The 20,534-nt window shown below is 38.0% G+C and overlaps 1 protein-coding gene across 1 annotated transcript in view; it reads right to left on the reverse strand.

Moving 5' to 3' along the window:
- Window positions 1–20,534, reverse strand: part of LOC121029631 (protein eyes shut homolog) — a 790,730-nt gene that overhangs the window by 121,043 nt on the left and 649,153 nt on the right. Inside the window, exon 13 of the mRNA XM_040473865.1 lies at window positions 13,653–13,825. Coding sequence (XP_040329799.1) covers window positions 13,653–13,825 — 173 coding nt within the window. The remainder of the gene's footprint in view (window positions 1–13,652; window positions 13,826–20,534) is intronic.

The following is a 20,534-nucleotide window of genomic DNA, read 5'->3' on the forward strand; positions in this document are numbered from 1 at the left end:
CTTCATTATGTCATTTATTTCTCCCACAGTACCAATCACAATTTTGAATTGTATATTTATTTCTTTACTTTTTGCCTGTCCCTTTTTTGGATGTTAAGACTCCTTGAAGAAAGAAGGTATGTCTGTTTTATTTACCCAGTTTTACTAAGCACCTAGGACAGGCCTAGCACATTATTAGTATTTAGGTTCTTAATTGGTATTTGTTAAATGAATAAATTATAGAATGAATTTTCTTACAGTTATTAATTAAACCATATTTATTACCTCATAATTTTCTAAGATAATTATCTCATAATTATCTAATACTGAATTTCTAATGTGAATAATTTTTACCAAAAATAAAGCATATTGATGTCAAATCTAATAAATGTCTGTGCCAATGGAACAAAAACCATAATTGATAACTAACACTTCTCCCCAAGTGTTTAGGTATATTTAGATAGCATTTTAATAACATGGTAAAACTTCATCAATGATTCATAATTTTATACTAGATGTATTATTGTTAAGAGAGAGTTTTTATTTCTATTTAAATAATCAGTAATCATGTTCATGATTAGGTTTTGTTTTAAATACAGTGTCATTTAAACTATATTTGAGACATATTTGTGGGATTCAGTGTAACAAAGAAGTTCAGAGAACAGCCCTTTCACTAACCAGCCATTCCTCATACTAATTATTTACCTTCTTTAATTTTCAGTGTTCTCATCTATAAAATGGGGGTGATAATAGCTGCTCCCTGTGCTCTTTTGAGGATTAAATGAGATATCTTATATAAGGCACTTAGAACAGTGTCTTGACTGCAGGCACTAACTAAACTGCTAACTTTGACTAGCCATTTCATAACGAACTGTAGTGACCTATAATGAAGGAGACACAAAATAAAACTGCACTTGAATCAGCAAGAGTAACTCCTAATTGATTTTCCCTATTCTCAATCTAAGAGTTCTGACTGGAATAAAAAAAAAATGAAGATGAGGTAATCTATTCAGCTCCTTTATTAACTGATGAAGAAAGTGAAGTGCAGGAAGTGAAGTGACTTGTAGGGGGTCACACAGCTGGTTGTTTCACACCGTGGGCCTGAATCTGAGCTCTGTTCTCCAAGTGTAGGGCCTCCGCATCACACAACACTAATAGTTTAATACTGCCAACTTCAGTGTAATCATCTAGAAAGTGATGTAAAGACTTGTTCGTTAATAAAACAGTATCTGTTTGAGTTTGCTGAAACAATGAAGTTCATTAATTAACAGCCTGCAGATGTTAAAGAGTTGATAAGATGCGTCACCCCACTCTACTCTGGAGAATAAAGGGTGGAAAAAAGAGGTGTTGTTCCTTTGCCATCCGTATCTAAGAATGCTTTGAGCAACACTTTTCAATTTTACCAAGTAGCACATTTGGGATACAATAATTTCTAAGTTTGTTCTTTTAAAAGCTGATTCTTTGGAAACAGGCTTTTGTCAGGGGGATTTTTTTTTTATCAAGTTATAATTAGACTTTGCTTAATACACCCATAAATTTGTAGCCCTTTGTGTATTGCACAGGTGTTCTGATATTCTCTTATTCCAACAGGGCAAGTGTTGAATAACCAGGAAAGCTTTTAGATGTTGGCAGAGAGGCACCTTAAGTCCTTTGATTTGCAGGATGGGAAATTGTGTAATTCCCTAATTATCATAACGCGTGGGACAAATGGTTGTTGAGGTTTTCCGTTTTCCTTTTGCTACACTAATTTATATTAAAATTCAGTAGCTCAAAATCCAGGATGCTAATGATGCACTTTTCTCAAAAGTATTTGTTTATTGCAACAAGTAATGGAGGAGAGAGGTATAATGGAGGCAAGAAGCAGGCGGCACTGGAAAAGGGTTTTACAGTCCACAAACAAAAAGACCTCTGAAATCTATAATTCTTAAACATTCTGCTTTTAAAGCTTACACGGGCAATCAAACTTAAAATGCAGAGGATACAGCTATCTCAGGAAAAAGCAACTCCACCATGGTTAAGATAGCAACGCTGACAAGTACTTAGGGGGCTCATTCAGCAGGGCAGCCACAGTGATATTCCTTCAGGAAAGCCCCCTTTGGTGGTAGCTGTCAACAAGGTGTATGTTAAGCCATCCACCTGGAGACTGACAGGGATACACTCCAACAAGCAGAATTATCAACCACTCATGCTGATGACAGCTTTTCTTTCTCTAGAGCTTAAAGTCTTGGGGGCAGAAAGAGTCTCGCTTTGACAATTTCAAGTGGATTTAATACACAAGAACAAAAAAGATGAGATTCAAAAATACCCTTGGCCCCTTTAGGATGGCAAAGAGAATTACAAAATGTCATTTTGGAGACTGAATCATTAGGTGCAATATTTAGATTTGCCCTCTGGAAAAGATGGGATGCTCCCTGCCAGGTGTTAAGTCATGGATGAAAATTGGAACGGGCAGTAAAATGCTGACTTTCAAAGAGCCATATTAACTTTACAAGGCACTAGTGATGCTCGAAAGTTACTGACAACAGCAGAGTCAGGAAAGAGTTAATTTACTCCCAGAAAATCCCTTACTTAGGACCAATGTGCTTTCATTAGCACCTCCATTTGTCTATTGTTTAGCCTGTAGGAAAAGCACCTTAATTTAAAATATTTTAATAGGTGGGCTTTTCCAAGTTAAATTTTTTTTTTACTCTTCAAATTACGAAATTTCAAAAATGAATAGGAAGTCTAGTTCTTAGTAATCCCTGTAACATGTTCTACTTACAAAAATAAGGACTCAAATAGCTCTTTGGGAATTATTGTTCACATTAAATAATTCATACATTTTGAGACATAAGCATACCACTGATATTGGATGTGTAGAACTCCTTTTTGCAGTTCACGTTCACATTCACATTCACATTCACATTCACATTCACATTCACATCCACATCCACATCCACATCCACATCCACATTCAGGGTTTATAATGTCATCATTAGTACCAAACTGGGATCATGACTTGATTATGTAAGACTGCTTACCCTTACCTTTGGATTTATCCTTTATTTCTCAAGAGTAGGAATATGTTAAGGCAAGAGAAAGTATATGGAATGCTCAGTATTGTGGAAAGCATGTATATGTTGGATACATTGGATACTCTTAACACAACAGAGGTACACATGCAGTCAAGATTTGGTTACAAACTATAATTAATTTTCAGAAATATTCCCTTTCTCCCTCTACTTTTTCCTCATTATTCCCCCATTTAATCTTCGTTTCACAAACGCATAATGATAGGAATCCCAGACCACATAGGCCAAGTCTTTTAATCATACATGTAGGGCATGAGAGCATTGAAATTATCAGTTCAATTATTTTGACTAACCATTTCTACAGTAATTGATATACTTTCTAAAAATGCTCCTTTGATGGATTAATATGTTTCTCTAAGAAATTATTTATCTGAGTTGACAAAATGATATCTCTAAAAGTGGCATTCTTTTCGGCTTTACTTAATTGTATCATATATGTGAAATGTAACTTGCAACTCCCCCATTTTATGAGTGGGAATTCATATTAACTGATCATGTGATTCCTTATCAAAGTTGGGTAATATTCAGGACACAGTGTTGAAGGGTCATCATTTGCTAAAAATACAAAGAAAAAAAAAGCAAGCATCATATCTTTGACTCACTGAGAAAAATCAAGAAAAAACAAAACCCTAACTGATCAATGCATAATATAATTTTAAGCACTTTTCATTTTTATTACATTGCAATGCATAAAAGGGAGAAATAGCTCCCACTTAATCTTATTCTGCATAGTTTAGGTCTCAGTGGCCTTATGTGACTCTGTTTGGGAATGCCTACCACCAATGAACACATTTCCATAAAATGGCTCTGTGGCATATGCACATTTAATCCTTGACTTTCTATAGTGAGATTGCTGCTGGTATTAGCAGAAGCAGTAGTCACTCTACTCCTGCATCCATAGTCTTCTTACTGTCTTTTCCACAGCTCAGTTACCATGAGCTTAGAGAATGCAAATTTAAGTAAATTTAATTGTATTGGGGTGAGTGGGTGGTTTTAATGTACTTTAAAAACATAAATAAACAGATTTTGAATATGCCACTCCATTGTTTTAACAATATAAGCCAACTGGAACTATATAATAAATTTTACATATTAAATATCCCAGACCTGTCTTTCTTTTTCTTTCTTTCTTTTCTTTCTTTCTTTCTTTCTTTCTTTCTTTCTTTCTTTCTTTCTTTCTTTCTTTCTTTCTTTCCTTTCTTCTTTCTTTTTCTTCCTTCCTTCCTTCCTTCCTTCCTTCCTTCCTTCCTTCCTTCCTTCCTTCCTTTCTCTCTTTCAGAGAGAGAAGAGAGAGAGCACACAAGCAGAGGAGGGGCAGAGGGAGAAGGAGAGAATCTCAGCAGGCTCCACACCCAGCACAGAGCCAGATGAGGGCTCCATCTTACAATCGTGAGATCATGACCTAAGCCAAAATCAAGAGTTGGACACTTAACTGACTGAGCCACCGAGGCACCCCCGACCCCCAAACATTTCAACCATAATTTGAAATCAGCTTCTCTAAATTAATTCTATGAAATCAATGTAATTAACAAAAATGTCAGGCCGTGTTTGAAAGGGAAAGGTCTCTAAACTTTTTATATCATGGCTCATATATATTATTTATTTAAAATTGTTGTTAGTGTATTAATATACTAATATAATATGGACATCATAAAACACAGAAGTAGAAATTCAAAGATTGAGGTAACAAAGAGAACTAATATTTTCTTCCAATGCCACAGTGGAGTATACATATACCACTTTGGGAGCAACTCCAGTGTATTCTATGAAAGGCTTGCTCTCTGAGAAAGAAGAGCTCCTTGGCTTAACATTGTGTTATTACAGGACTTCCAATAGACTTCACTGTGCTGCTATACACCTGAATTCCTAAAAAAGGGGCAGAGTACTATATGATGTTTTAAAGAAAGGCTGAAGTCAGAGACATCTGGATTCCAGATCTACCCACCACTCATGAACTATTTCACTTTTGACTGGCTACTTAAATTTTTTTTTTAATTTTTAAATATTAATTGTTATTATTATTATTTTTTTTTTCAAGAGACAGAGAGGGAGAGGGACAGATGGAGAGAGAGAGAGAGTCTTAAGTAGGCTCCACACTCAGCATGGGGCCTGACACAGGACTTGATTCCACGGTCCTGGGATCATTACAAAATCAAGAGTCAGACCCTCAACTGACTGAACCGACCACCACCCTGGACTGGTTATTTAAGTTTCCCTATCTGCACAATGGAAATAATGACATACTTAATTGTGTTATTACATGGGTCATGTAGGAAGATGAAGGTAAAGTACTTAGCTGAGGGTCTGGCATATAGGAAGTGCTCAGTAGATGTTGAGTTCATTTCAACAAACTCTTTTTTATGGGTTACCTTACCACACTAGTGTGCTGTGGAACATACTTTCGGAAATTTTCTATATTAGATTATTCATTTATTGATTGTTTTATTGGTTTATTTTTTCAATTTGATAAATACTTATTGACCAGATCCCAAGTAATAGTCATAATAGTAGTAGGCTCAGGGTAACAGCTTACATGAATATTCTGAAGAACTTTCAGATCATTTTCAATTCAGCAAAAAATTGAGAGCCTACCATCTGCCAGGCAACATTTGCCACTCCACAGGTATGGTGATGGCCAAGACAGATGTGATATCTACCTTTACAGAGCTTACAGTATGAGGGAGGGCTGGTATAATTAATATTTAAATATTTAAATATTTAAAAGATAAATACAAAATAGTTTGACCTGACAGAGGGTGAATAAGAGGGCTAGAGGAGAAGGTGGGGGTTTTCCCATGTCAGGTTTGTGCTTTATTTTAAGCAGTTCTTACCTCAGCCTAAGGGAAATAGAAAGCCATTTTCAAGCACAAAGTCATGGAATGACAAAATATTCGAAAAGGCGATGTGAGAGTGTCAGTGGAAATAAACAAGCAAACAAAAAACCCCTTGAACTGAATAACTGCTAATCATCGTATAGAATGGTAGGCAATTTACATCACATACAGGCATCTCCACCCCTGTTTATTTCTTTCCTAACAATCAATAAATTCCATTGTCTCTTCATAAAATGTTGACTTTACAGTTTTTCATGTCGCATATATTTACTCAGACTCTAATCAATTTTCCATTTCTGTGAAGAATTTTTTAATGTGCAACAAATGTGTTTGTGCTCTCCATTGCTTGGTAACTGGCAGGTGCATCCCATTAGCACAGCTCTTAAACTGACCAACCATAACCTGATAGGTGTGGTAGGATCTGACAGTATTCATTTGATACAAAAAAAATTGACTCTTTGTGGGAGGGTCTGGGCTGACAGACCTGCAAAGTTAAATTCTCTGGTGAGCTATGGGATAAACTGCAGAGGGTTACATTTCCACAAACGTCTACAAAATCAACTTGCCATAAATATATTCAGGACAGACAATTCTACTCCTGTGCATAGTCTATCTATTTTAAAGACATTTTTAATAAGCAGGAAATGCTTGTGTTGGTAGGGAAAATTCTGTGAGGTTGCTAAATAATGACAAAGTGCTGGAATGAACAAAAGGAACATTTGGCCTTTACAGTTGAGTATTCTACTGACAGTGTTCCAGAGACAAACAGTTAAGAGTTTGATAGTGAATATTCTTTGTTCTCTGCTTAAAAGCAGATAATATTAGCTGCATGCCTTCCTAGGAACTGAGATGTGAAAATCTACGAACTAATTTAATTTTTCATTTAGTGTGATGATTAGAAATTGGCCCATGAGGGTACTTTTAAAATGAGAGGTAATGTTTCATAAGTAAGATCTAAGATTCGCTTTCTTATTATTTTTCTAATTTGCAAAAATAGTTTTCATTTTGCTGCTTACTTTGATATTTTTTAACAATATTGGAATAATTTTCATACCACACTTTTGCTGGATTGCAAAATATATTTTATAAAGTTGTAAAATCTTCTAGACTGAAAGAAGAGAAGATACAAAAATCTCATACTTTTCTCTTTCTTTGAGAGGGAATCTAAGGGCTTATGAATAAAATCAGAAATATTTGAGAAAACATATCAGGTTATAAAGTTCAGTGAAAGTGAAACCTTGACACTGATTGTATCAGTAAAAATTAGGTTTAGCTACATATAACAAATAATGTATAACAAAATAATGGAGTTTTTTTTTTACATTTATTTATTTATTTTGGCGGGGGAGGGGCAGAGAGGGAGAGAGAGAATCCCAAGCAGGCTCCATGCTGTCAGCACAAAGCCCAACGTGAGGCTCAATCCCACAAATCACAGATCATAACTTAAGCTGAAACCAAGAGCTGGTTGCCTAGCTGACTCTGCCATCCAGGTGCCGTCAAAATAACAGAGGTTTAAACAAAATAGATTATTTCTCCCTCATTAACAGAAAGTGTGATGTTAGACAAACCCTGTATGGTATGGTAGTTTTATGGTTATCAGGAATTTAAGCTTTTTCATGTTTTTGTTTCACCATCTTAGCATGTATTTCAAGGTCACTTTATGAACCAAGATGACTTCTGGAATTTGAGTCACCTCATACACATTCTAGGTTTAGAATGAGCCTAAAAAAGAAGCAAGGCTGGGGGTCATGCCACTCTTCAGGGGCTTTTCCAGAGGTCAATACAATACTCTAACACTTCTTCTTATATCCAGTTATCATAATTTAATCCTATAGCAACATTGTTTTAAGGGAGGCTGGGACTTCTATTTTATTTTATTTTATTTATTTATTTTTTAATGTTTATTTTTGAGAGACAGAGACAGACAGAACATGAGTGGGAGAGGGACAGAGAGAGAGAAGGAGACACAGAATCTGAAGCAGGCTCCAGGCTCTGAGCTCTCAGGGCAGGGCCCGATGTGGGGCTCAAACTCACAAACAGTTGAGATCATGACCTGATCTGAAGTCGGACACTTAACCCACTAAGCCACTGAGGCACCCCATGTGGCTGGGAAATTTTAGCTGGGTACATTTCTGCCCTCAAAACAATCAGAATGTATTGATAAATAAAGAGGGAATATATTGGTTGAGTGACTGACAGACTGCCAGAATTAATATAATTTCCCAAGTCAAAATACCTTACTATCTTGTTTTTAATAGGGGTGTGTGCATGTGTGTATGTAACTAAATCCAACACCACTCACTGGTAGGAAGCATAATGCCTTTAGAGAAACATAACAGCAATAACTATAGACACGTAAGCAATTTCTAAACCTAATGAAAGACTGTGGTTAAGAAATCTTTCCCAGGTATGTGTACACACACACACACACACACACACACACACACACACTCATTTCCTTATAAACACATAGTACTGGTAGTAATTATTGGAACAATAACTGTAACTTTGCTCTGCTAGGACTGCCACTTACATAGATGGAAGAAAGGTGCTAATTCATTGTCAGTGGGTTGGATTGCAGGAGTCCATCAAAGTTGTTTTTTCAAGAACATTCCAGTATACAATAATATATATATTTATTTTAAGTGTTACTTTTTTAGATGTGCCAATCTAACTTTTCCTCTCTACAGATGCTGAAATAGAAAAAAAGGTAAAAGGCGGAGGTGTGAACTTTCCCAGTGAGCAAAAGGAGAGGCAATTCCTTCAGTTCTTAAGGAAGAAAAAATGCAGGACGCTCAAAGGTTGCCTTCAACCCTAAGCAAGAGGAATTACTTTCCTGAGTGCTTTCTTGTGTGGCCACAATCACCCCTGTCTCCTTGTTCCCCTATGGGGTTGGGCTTGATCTCTTAACATTTCTTTGTAACCAGGAGCTGGAAAATATAGAATTTAAACATGGAGAGAAATGAGGGATATTGAGATGGGTTGAACAGCAGGGTAATCAAACAGCTGTTGAGTCGGAGAGAAAAAGCTGGATCATATCAGAGTGGATGCTATCAAAAGAGTTACGAGCTTACATGACAAAATTACATGTACTTGAAATATGCCATTACAAAATGCCAGCCTGACATTAAGCTGCTTTATAGAGGTATCATGTCCTTAAATAGCCTGGTGATTATCTGTATCCCTGGAGCGCTGCTTTCCTACCTGACTTTGTAATACCCCTGGCTTGTCTCTAATCACCATGAAGAGTGTCACCAACTTAGAAAAATTCTTGAAAGGAAATTAATTTTGATTTCTTTTGACATTCTATAGAGTTTTCTTTCTAGGGAGGATGGAAATCCAGCCTTCTTTCCCATAATGACAAGATACGGCATTTCTCTGTGAGTATCAGAAGCCTGGTTTGAACTCTCTTATAAAAAGTATTTTCTATATGTCCAGTGATGTGTTAAGCAATTTACATGAATTATCTCCTTTAATTCTCATGAACTCTGTAATTTAGGTTCTATTATTAGACCCCTTGAAGGTAAAATACAGAGAGATCAGGTGACTTGCCCAAGATCATACCATAGTCTAGTCAGTAGTAGAATGGGGATTTTAACCTAGTCACACTGATTCCAGGGCCTAGGCTCTTAATCTGCATGTTACACTGCTTTCTTCAAAAGCCACGTTCCACTGAGAGCTGTAGGTGGGGAAGATAAGGTAAATTAAGCCATATTTTTAGAAAAGACAGAGAGGGCAAGACATAAGATAAAGTGTCCCCCTGCCCCCCTGCCTTTAAAATGATGTGGTTAAGAAAACAAGAAGAGATTATTCCTGCATAGAAAGAGGCAACAGGAAGTGTGAATGAGAAGCACAAATATGGAGAGTAAAGCACTTTACAAAGGAAGGCAGCTGCGAATTTTCCATTTGCAGTGTTTGTTTATTTTGGCTCCCATCACCACGGCCATGATTGCCTCGGAATGAATTCCCCAGTGGAAACATCAACAAGGTAGGAAACGTCATAATTATATTTTCTATTATCCCCCAAAGAATATATTAGTATGGTAGATATGGCTATAATCTAAAAGAAAAGTGCTATGTAGCAAAGACAACTGCTGATAAAACTAGCTGATTTTTTATCCTCTGGTATTAACACAAAGGCAAAGATAAAAAGGGAGTTTTGGATATTATTCTGTGCCTTTTCTCACGTGTACTTGCAACTGGGCAACAACTATGCTTATCAGTTAGTTCTATGCTTTTCTCTATTGAATAGATACAGATTCAGCATGTTCTAGAGAAATCTCCTGGACATGAGACTGACCAGTGAATGGTCTAAGAAATGATATGGGGCACTACCTCATGCTAGTTGGGGGAGTAAAGAAAGCCTTGATGCCTGCTGGATGCAAAGATGATTCCTGGAGGGAGCTGACACTTTGAGTGGGCATTTTCGTGATTGTTTAGGGAATGTTGATATGTTAAGCACTCCTTCCTTGATCCCCAGCTTCTCTGGTGCTTTGGCCTGCCTGAGATGCCTGCAAGAGCTTGCACACTTGCCAGTTTTCTATGGCAATGGAGAAGTGTGGGAAAATTAAGGTCCTGTAGAGCAATCCTCAATCAAAAGGAACCACGAGTCAATGGTTAAATGCTTCTCTCTTTTGTCCCTTGGGGCAGGCAATTCTCAGACTCATTCTATATATTTCCTCATAAGAGCAGACAATTTTGAGACTCATTTTAGATAGTTCCTCATAAGGTCCCAGGAGAATCAATAATAGCTGTCCCTGACTCAATTCCATAAGACACCTCTGTACTGTCTCCCCTGTCCTGTTTTATTCCAAGTCTTTATTACACTCCTGTTTCTTGAGATCATTTCCAAAATAAACTACTTGAATGTAATTCTTTATCCAGGTTCTGCTTTGATGGGGGAACTTAGGCTAATACAATGCAACATCACAAGAGGAGTGATATTTATGGGCTGAAAGACGATGGGGCAGGGGGGAATGCTTGTTCGGGGGATGGTACTGGTACTTCACATGGGTTTCTCTCCTTTACTAGATCCCGAAATATTGGAATCTTGGAGGGGGTTGGTCCTCAGCCCTCTTCTTCTCTTTGTCTATACCTTTTCCTCAGACAATTTCTGGTTCTATGGTGTTGACCACTCCCTCTATTTTGATGACTCTCCAAATTGTATCTTTAGTCATGACCTTTCTTTCCCCTGAGCCTGAGGATCATTTATCTGATTGCCTACATGTCTTCTCCATTTTGATATCTAACAGGTATCTCTTCCTTCATCTGTACCCAATAAAACTCTTGTTTATGTCCCAATAATGCCCTATAAAACCCCTGTTATGCCCTCAGTCCTCCTCATGGCACTATAATCTACCCATAGTCCAAACAAATAGAGAAATCTAGATGTTCTTGATTCAGCACTTCTCAAACACTTCCCTGCAAGTTCTATCAGTTCTGTCTCCAGAATAGATCTCAAATTCATCCACTTATTTCCATCTCCACCACCATCATCCTGGTCATAGGCAAAATGATCTCTCATCAGGGTCACTGACAAAAGCCTTTTAAAATCAATATACTGCAGTCAGAATTGTTTTAACAAATACATATACACCACTTGCCTCTTTAAAATCTTCCAGTGGCGGGGCACCTGAGTGGCTCAGTTGGTTAAATGTCCAACTTCAGCTCAGGTCATGATCCCACAGTTTTTGTGCGTTCGAGCCCCGCATCATGCTCTGTGCTGACAGCTCAGACCCTGGAGCCTGCTTCAAATTCTGTCTCCCTCTCTTTCTGCCCCTCCCCCGCTCATGCTCTGTCTCTGTCTCTCAGAAATAAATAAAAATTAAAAATAAAATAAAATCTTCCAGTGGCTTCTTAAGGCACTGAGAATTAAAAGCCAATAAACCTTCCCATGTGCCTGAGACCCTACATGATGTAGGCTCTGCTCACGTCAGATATGCTTTTCTCTCTTGCTCCATATGCTCTGCTAGACTAGCACATTTTCATTCTTCAAAAAAGGTAGGTTCTATCTCTCTTAAGGGTCTTCCATTTTTCTGAAACTTTTGCTCTAATAGTTGTTTTCCTGGTTTTCATAGGTCATACTCTGCATTCTATAGGCTTTAGCACAGTCTCTCCCTTTTTGGAGTCGCTCTTATCATGAGCACCTGTCTGGAACAGTACCCTCGCTCCCCACACCCTGCTTACTCTCTATGCTCCTTGTTTATTTCCTTCATAAATCTTTTCATACACTTTATATTGTGTCTTGAGCCATTTTTATTTTCTTTTAATCTTCTCAATTAGAAGAAAAGCTCCATGAGGGTAGGAATCTCAAATTACTCTGGCACATTTGTGGAATATATTAATGGATAGGCTAACTGTTTTGAGAAATTCCTCTGGATGGGTGCATGTAGGAATTCCTTCTTACCTACAATGAAACAGAGAGTCTAACAAATTTTGTCTAATATTTCTTGTCTCAATAATATATAAGTTGCTGCATCTCTGAGCCCTAATGAGACCAAAAGATAGGAGAAAACAATTTTTTTTGGTAAATATGTGAAGACGTTCTTATAAATCTTCACTTCTTATTTCATGTGGTAAGTCTGATTTTCAACTAGGAAGCAAAACTGATGATTCACCCTTTAGTAATAAAAATTTTTGTGACCAACTGTATTTTTCAATAGCTTGATAGAATGGTTCTATCTAAGAAGCATGAGGTTTTTATTGGAAAGGACAAAATTTCAATTCCATCCAGTCTATGATACCTTTTCTTATTACAAAATGACTTGGCTAACTTCTAATATAACCTTCCACATAGAGAATGAAACTCAGTACTTCTTAACTCCCCTTCTCCCAGCTACATAAAAATCCGTTGTCTCAATTTCCTGCTTTCAATACTTTTTAGTTATGAATTCTTTTTTCAGTCATTTCAATTTTCACACCTGTTATATCAGGGTGTGGTGCTCCAACTTTTTGATGAGTCGGAGCAGGTAAGATCTGTTTGTTTTGTTGTATACCTGGGGCATAGGGACCTGTGCTCATTTTGGTAGACTTACTCCAGAATTTGGTAACAGATACCACTAGCACCAAAGGGGTAGACTTTGTTTTTAAAAATTTTTGTGGGCAAAATAAAGATGAAACAATTCCTACCCTGAGTTGATAAAATATTAATACCAAATACTTTTAATTATTTCTAGAAAGATTTAAATTGATATTTATTTCTGTATGTCAAAGCTAACATTACATTCTTTGGCAAGCTGCTTCCTAAAACAATCTTATAGCATCTTGTACCTTTTTGTAATTTAGGATTTTCTGAAGGAGAGCCACATGGATATTATTTGTGATTTTGTTTCTTGCTATATAATAACTGTATCACGGGGTTTATTGTCTTTAAACAAAAAATGACTGGTCTACAATACAGAGATCTGTTAATATTGTTGCCTCAGTTTTCCAAAATGACATCAAATATTTTGATTTCATGTATTGCATCTGATTTTCCTTGTTACTCTGAGCATTAGAATGACTTTGAGATTTTATACTACAGAGATTTTCCATAGTCTAACCTCAGGGTAAACTCATTACCTCCTTTGTAATTACACGATGGCTGTGAGAAATACATGCTCAGGGATTAGTCTCATTAACAGGTCTTGTCTCGATTGACTTGGAAAGAACCAAGGAAATGATTAGACATATTTGATCAGTCAGGTGCTGTCCTTGATTTCTGTGAGTGACTTCTATGCTCCTCATCTCCTTTTGCGATGCTCAATGCTTAATAATCAAATACTCTTACCTTCCGTGCAGAGGAGCCCAGACCTCCCATAAGGGCAGAGGCAGAGGGAATCTATCCTGGATTTAGGAACACAGGTGGCACCGTTTCCACATGGACTGTTTTCACAGGTTGCAAACTGGCACATCCTGCCTGAGTACAGCCTTGGACACTCACAAAACCAGTTTTCACTGTCACTGAAAAGGGAAAAGGAATTATAAAACCAATCAGAAAACAATGATCCTTTACACACAGGTGGATTCGCGCGTGCATTCATTCGGACGCACGCATGCGCGCGTGCGCGCACACACACACATAAAATAAAAGCTGCACCTTGTCTTCCTTTCTCAGTGTTTTTCAACTGTGAAGTATTTGTAGCTGTGCACTTCGCATTGAAAGCAGATTAGCAGCTTTATAGTTTGCCTGAGGCCAAGAATTCTATTTTAAGCCATCTATTTTTATTTTTGATTTACCTCACCTTTTACTGCGCACTAGGTGCCTTTTTAGGACTTCATTAAATATGTGTGGCGCTGCCTTAGTAAAGTGCTTCAAATGTCTATTAGAAGAAAATGTCTTAGATGCAACCTGAGGAGAATTTCAAGCTGGTGATAAGCTTCCTCCACTGAGGAGAAGTCCTCCAACAGCCACCCTTGAGGTAGCTCACAAAGAAAGGCACAGTGGGGAGCATAATGACTAAACAACTCCCAAGGCCCCAGGCTAGGGTGCCTGTGAAACCAGAGCTGAAAACTGTGCTCATCCACCTGCATGCCTTCTCCAGAGGGGATGGTGACCAGGAATCTGGTGCTTCTGCCTTCCCTGCATCTATTTCCTCCACCTGCCAACCTTTGTTTTTGAGAGAGGTTGGGAGAAGGCCAGAGAGAGAGGGAAAGAGAGGATCCCAAGAAGGCTTTGTGCTCTTAGAGATCATGACTTGAGCCAAAATCAAGAGTTGGATGCTTAACCAACTGAGCCACCCAGGTGCCCCTTTTTCCCCCTTTTAAAGTAAAGGTAGCTCGGGGTGCCTGGGTGGTTCAGTCAGTTGAGCCTCAGACTTCGGCTTAGGTCATGATATCAAGGTTCGTGGGTTTGAGATGCAGGCTTGGTGCTGACAGCTCAGACCCTGGAGCCTGCTTCAGATTCTGTGTCTACCTGTCTCTCTGCCTCTCCCCTGCTCGTGCTCTGTGTCTGTTTCTCAAAGATAAACATTAAAAAAACATCAACAGTAAAGGTAGCCCCAGCTTGCCTATGCAGATTCACTCCTCCCCTATTCCCAGTCTATGCTGACGCGGAAGGCAGACTCCCACTCTTGGCGTCAATGCTACCAATTGAGTGCAGGGTGAACACAGGGCCAAAACAGCTGACTGGCTTTTACTGTTGAGGTTGCCATGTAGCTGCTTGTGGCACCTGCCCATTCAGAAGGGAGAGCCTGGCTGAGAATAGAGAGCTGATGCCTGGTAGTGCCAATGTAAGGGACTGGGGAAATGGGATAAAACACGGTGGAAAGAACTTATGTATCAGATAACAGGTAAATCTAGCTTTGGCAGGCGAGGTCTTGAGACCCTCAGAGGCTCTCTCAACTCTTAAGGGGCCAAACACGGGTGACGAATAATTTACTCATTTTATAACTATGAGAAATAAGTGAGATGACTCATTTTCAGAAATACCAAATACAAGCTGGGCTGTCTAGTTAACAATAGGTTTAGAACCTATTGGAAATATGTGCGACCTCCTTCCCCCCACAATGGAGTCCCAAAACCTGAGACACTTCACTTCCTGGTTCTTCTTCCTCCTCTCCATTTCATGGGCTTTGTAATGACCATGGGCCAAAAAACTGAAGTCTCTGTGGCAATTCAGGGAATGTACATTTGTTCCAATCAGACTACTTTTTGCCTTACATGGGCATAGGCAACTTCAGGGTAAGGCTGTAATCTCTGTAGGACTCAGCCAATGAGGAATCAGGGGAGGGACTTGCATGCTTGGAGATAAATTGCCTGCTGTAACTGCCTCAAGTATGCCTGTCCATCAGACACCTGCTCTGGCAAGAACGTTGATTAAAGCCTCCCTTCACTGTGCTCCAAGTCTCTGTGTCCCTCCTTTGATTGGGTTAGTGTGCTTATTTTTCACAATAACTTTCATGGCAACTTGCATAGTATTTTACATAGAGTGGACAAATACAGAATCTCAGGTTTTCAGAAATGGTCCAAAATTAAGGATCAATGCCACTAAGATGGTTATAAAGTACCCTAAAAAACTCTTCTATTTTGGGGCTGTATTACAAAACAAAATTTTGAGGACCCTTGAGCCAATGCTCCTCCTTCTCACCCGAGAATAGTGATAAAAGCATAGCCAGACAACCTGGAAGGTACAGTGAAAGCACTGGGGAAAGTCACACCTTCTGGTGTGACTTAAAGTGTTAGTTAGGAACTTAACGTTTTTGGGGGCCATGGATAAATCTCATATAATTTCACCTCCACTCACCTAACCTGGAATTGAAAGCTTAGTATAAAGCATCTGTATTCTGGGATAAAGTCTTGGAGTGTAAAACTCTTGAAAGCTGCATTCTGGAAAAACCAAATTAGTCTTTTTATAGTAAAGGAGAAGGCCACATATATGAAGTCAAACGAATCTAAATATTGATTGACATAAGTGCTTTAATCATATAGACCTAACCAGATTTGAAATGCGGAAAGACACTTTTCTGTTAAAAACCGAGGAAAGCACTAATTTTAATCATGTCCTATTGATCAATCAAGACTCATTTCCTTTTTGCTTTCATCAGGTGTTGGAAGAAGTTGGTTGTTATAAATTCACGTGGAGATGACTAACTGCGTGCATCTGTACATCAGCAGGCAGACAGAGCAGAGAGAGAAATGGAAATTCTATAGAAAACGCTCTGCAGAAGGGGAAGACCACCTTATCTCGCTAACCATGAGCAAGTGTCCAGAGCCCTCTTGTCCATCTTGGTATTCCATCAGCACTTCATTAGAAAGAGTTAGCTTTAACCAACTGAGATGATGATGCCTCCATACATTTCACTTCAAATTGTACCTTCAAGTTCCAAAACAGTTCCTGGAGTGCCAGATATTTCACCAATAGTTTTAATAAAATCTATTTTTGCTACCAGCTGCATTACACCTGGACCCAAAGGCTTCTCCTAGTCAGATCTTGCCAAAGATCCCATTACTAAATCCCAACTTCTTCAAAAACTAGCAAGTCAAATGTGTTTGCTGTTAACTTAACTCAAAGGATACCTCGCCACACCCTGAAGCAATTGGCAACGCTGACCAAGAAAGTAAGTGCCCTAAGCCTGAAGGACCTCAGGTAACCTTCCATGTTTGGAACCAGTAATTAAAACAATGTCACCCTCCTTGACCCCATTTACTTTAAATGTTGTAACTTCCTGTGAACTTATTGGACCCTGTATAATTAGATATGGGAGAATATATTTACATGTAATACACTTTTTTAATTTGAAAAAGTTCTAAAAATCTTACCCTTCACAGACCTGTGAACTACATAGAAAACTGTTTTTGCAAGTCTTCCTCTGAGTGAAGCTCTTACCTGTAAACCATAACACCAAATGTAATCCCAATTCCTGTCAACCAATATTTGCTGGGCACCTATGTCATGGAAAGAGCCAGGTACCATGGAATAAATAAGACTCGCTCTGCTCTTGTTTGGGAAGATAGCATAAGTGCACGAACTAATCTTTGTAAAACACAGCACAGGTATGTGAAAAGGGAATTTAGGCAGTGAGCAAGGATTTTAAGGCCTTAGCTCTGTAACATGTGGATTCAAATGTCAATAGCTTCTAAAAGCTGCTCTGTGGACTGGCATCACAGAATGTTACCAGTGAATCTCCCCATGGCTTTTAAAATGCAGATTCCTGTGCTGCCCTTGCCTCTGAGATTTTGATTTAGGAGATGTAGAGTGATGCCCGTGATTCTGTGTTTTAAAAATGTCATCATGTGATCCTGCATAGCTTACTTCCTGCAAAAGTCAGCTCCCTTGAGACAAATTTTCTCACCAAAGTAAAAGCTTGATGGGCATTAGTTACTACTGGGTCTTTAGCAGGATGCCAGGACATTGTAATTTTCTCTTTTGGGGCTACATTTTAGCTTTTGACTAACATATATCTGAAAATACAATATTTATCCACTGAAGTACAATGATTAGAGGGTTTTTATTTTACTAGTGCCATATAGGGTCTACTTTATGTATGTATATTATGTATGTATATTATATGCATATATATGCATGTATATTACAATTAACAACAACACGAAGTAGGAAAACATTCACTCAGTCATTTTAAAGCTTAGTTAAAAAAATACTACCTATCTAAGTGTAAGCAAACATCTGTATATTTTGGCACTGTAACTATTATAGCATACTCAATTACAAGTCACAATATGGTTAGCATATCAAATGACTGTAGTTAAGTTTCTACGGGTATTAAAAATTATCTTTAGAAAATTTAGCTGATTAAAAAAATCAAAAGATGCTGGCTTGAAAAGGATGCCCCTATTTACATAACAGCCAGATGCCTGAAAATTTTCTACAACTAAAAGGACTCCTGCATGTATTAACTTAAAAAAATAAATATCTCTTCCTGCATTCTTTGTATCTAATGGATCATTAGCAGATTTCAAAGTTGACCACCCACAGTGTCAAGAGAGGGAAATTCTCGGCAGGAAAGTGAACAGAAATGAGTCCTTATGAATAATGTCTCTAGATGCTTCTAAAAAATAAAATCACTATTGGCAGAAATAACCCATCTCTATGTATAGGCTCTTCTATTTATAGCACCACAGCACCGGCTTAAGAATGCAAATGAGATCCCAAGTAGCTGTGGTTCAAATGGAACTTTCCTTCCTTTTTCATGAATTTCTGGCACCACAATGAGTCTTCTGATTATAAAGCAATACCCATGAACCCCCTGGCCCAACCCCCAGTCTTGTTAACAGTGTTGAACTCCTTTCAAATGAGTTGTCAGCTCTGTGTGGAGAATCTGTGTTGCAACATCCATAGATAGTTTGCCTCTAGGACAGAGGTGCCTACAACGATGTTATTTCTTGAGGTAAGGCACGCCATCATATTTGACATTTTTCATTTTTTCTTTTTGAAAGTAGCCAAATGTGAAAATAATAGAAAAAAAATGCAAAGCAAAAATTATCTTAAGGAGGCCTAGAAAGTGACCTTAAAGAAACATAGTCTATATAATATACCCTCAGATGGAGAGCTCAGGGAAAATGTCCTTCAGCTTTAGGGGGGCTTTTATCTTTGATTAAAAAGATTTTATTAAGGGTAGAAACAAAGAAGTTGAAAAAGGATATGAGCAATAATAAAGTTATAGAATCACATGTAAAGAGATAATACACAAAATAAGGGTAATTCACAACAATATAAAATATTTTTGTCTCCTCATGTTCTAGGATCTGTCCAATTCAATCCTGTGGCTATTTTGTGAAGGGAGATTGAATTTATGTTATAATCTCTCTTCCCCTACCCTTCCTTCTCTCTCTTAACGCCATGGTTCACTTTGTAAAATGTTCTTCATTGGTGGAGAAGGATGATCAGAAATTTCCTTCCCAGCAAGAGATATCTTTTCCATTTCTTTTACCGTGGGAACCACTAGTCCTTCTGAAATGGAGTTAAAGATTTGCTTCCAAGAGAGGAACCTCAGAAAATACTAAACCCCAGACAGGGAGCTAACATGGCAAAAGTGGCCATAATCTAAATAATTTAAATGGGATATACATGAGAATGTGCGTTGCACAGTACTTGGCAATGATGAACTGCTCGTTACATGTTACAGAAAGGAGGTGGGCATGGATGAAACATACAATTAATTGAATCTGAATCAGTTAATGGTGGGATAAGAGCAAGAGAAACAAATTTGGCACAAAGAGAAGTGGGTTGGGAAAAAAGCATGAGGTAGAGGGTGTCAATGGGTGAGAAAATAAAAGGATGCATCGGGGCATGCCCGGGTGGCTAAGGTGGATGAGCATTTGACTTCAGCTCAAGTCACGATCTCATGGTTGGTGAGTTTGAGCCCCGCATCGGGATCTGTGCTGATGCTCAGAGCGTGGAGCCTGCTTCAGAATCTGTGTCTCCCTATCTCTCTGCCCCTCCCTTCCTCACACTCTGTCTCTCTCAAAAATAAACATTAAAAATAAAATAAAAACAAAAGGATGCATTAATAATTGTTGAATTATTGTAGCATTTCAACGTTTAAAATTACCTCCCCCAATTAAAAAAAAATCTCAGGGTTTTAAGATTAGACTTTGTGACCAAGCAACAATTTTATAATAGATTTTCTTATTTTGTGTTCATTGCAAAATTAGCCAGTCTCCACTCCCCTGCACTGTAAGGGCAATTTGGGTAGGATTTAATATAACAGAATCAGTAAATGCAGTTCTTATGAAGCTCTGGAGTTCTCAGATAATTTCCTGTGAGGATAATGTGCCTATTTGGAGGCTATTTAAGACTAGAAGAGTTGGTATAAGCTTTTAAAATGCAGTTTTAACTCCTCCTAAAAAGAAACAAAAATTCTTTTAAAATATTTAAGCCAACAAAGTGCTGTTTCACCCATTCCCTTGACCTCACTAATGTTCACATACATACAATTTCTACTCAACTGTTTCCATGGTGAATTCAACTGTTGCCAGGGAGGTGGAAACAGCATATACAGTGTTGATGATTGTTCTTTTCTGATATTAAGAAATATCTACAAAATTGCTGGGGGAGGGATTTATTCTGCACACACATAAGGAATAGTAAAGATACACATTTATAAACACTAAAACATTCTTTATGAATGTTACTATATTCCTACACTCAATTTGCACCAAGAAATTTAATTTATCTCAATTTCTCACTTATTCCAGGTCCTCCCTTTCATCA

The sequence above is a fragment of the Herpailurus yagouaroundi genome, unplaced genomic scaffold (assembly GCF_014898765.1).
Source record: "Herpailurus yagouaroundi ecotype Mexico unplaced genomic scaffold, PumYag 139, whole genome shotgun sequence".
Lineage (NCBI taxonomy): Eukaryota > Metazoa > Chordata > Mammalia > Carnivora > Felidae > Herpailurus > Herpailurus yagouaroundi.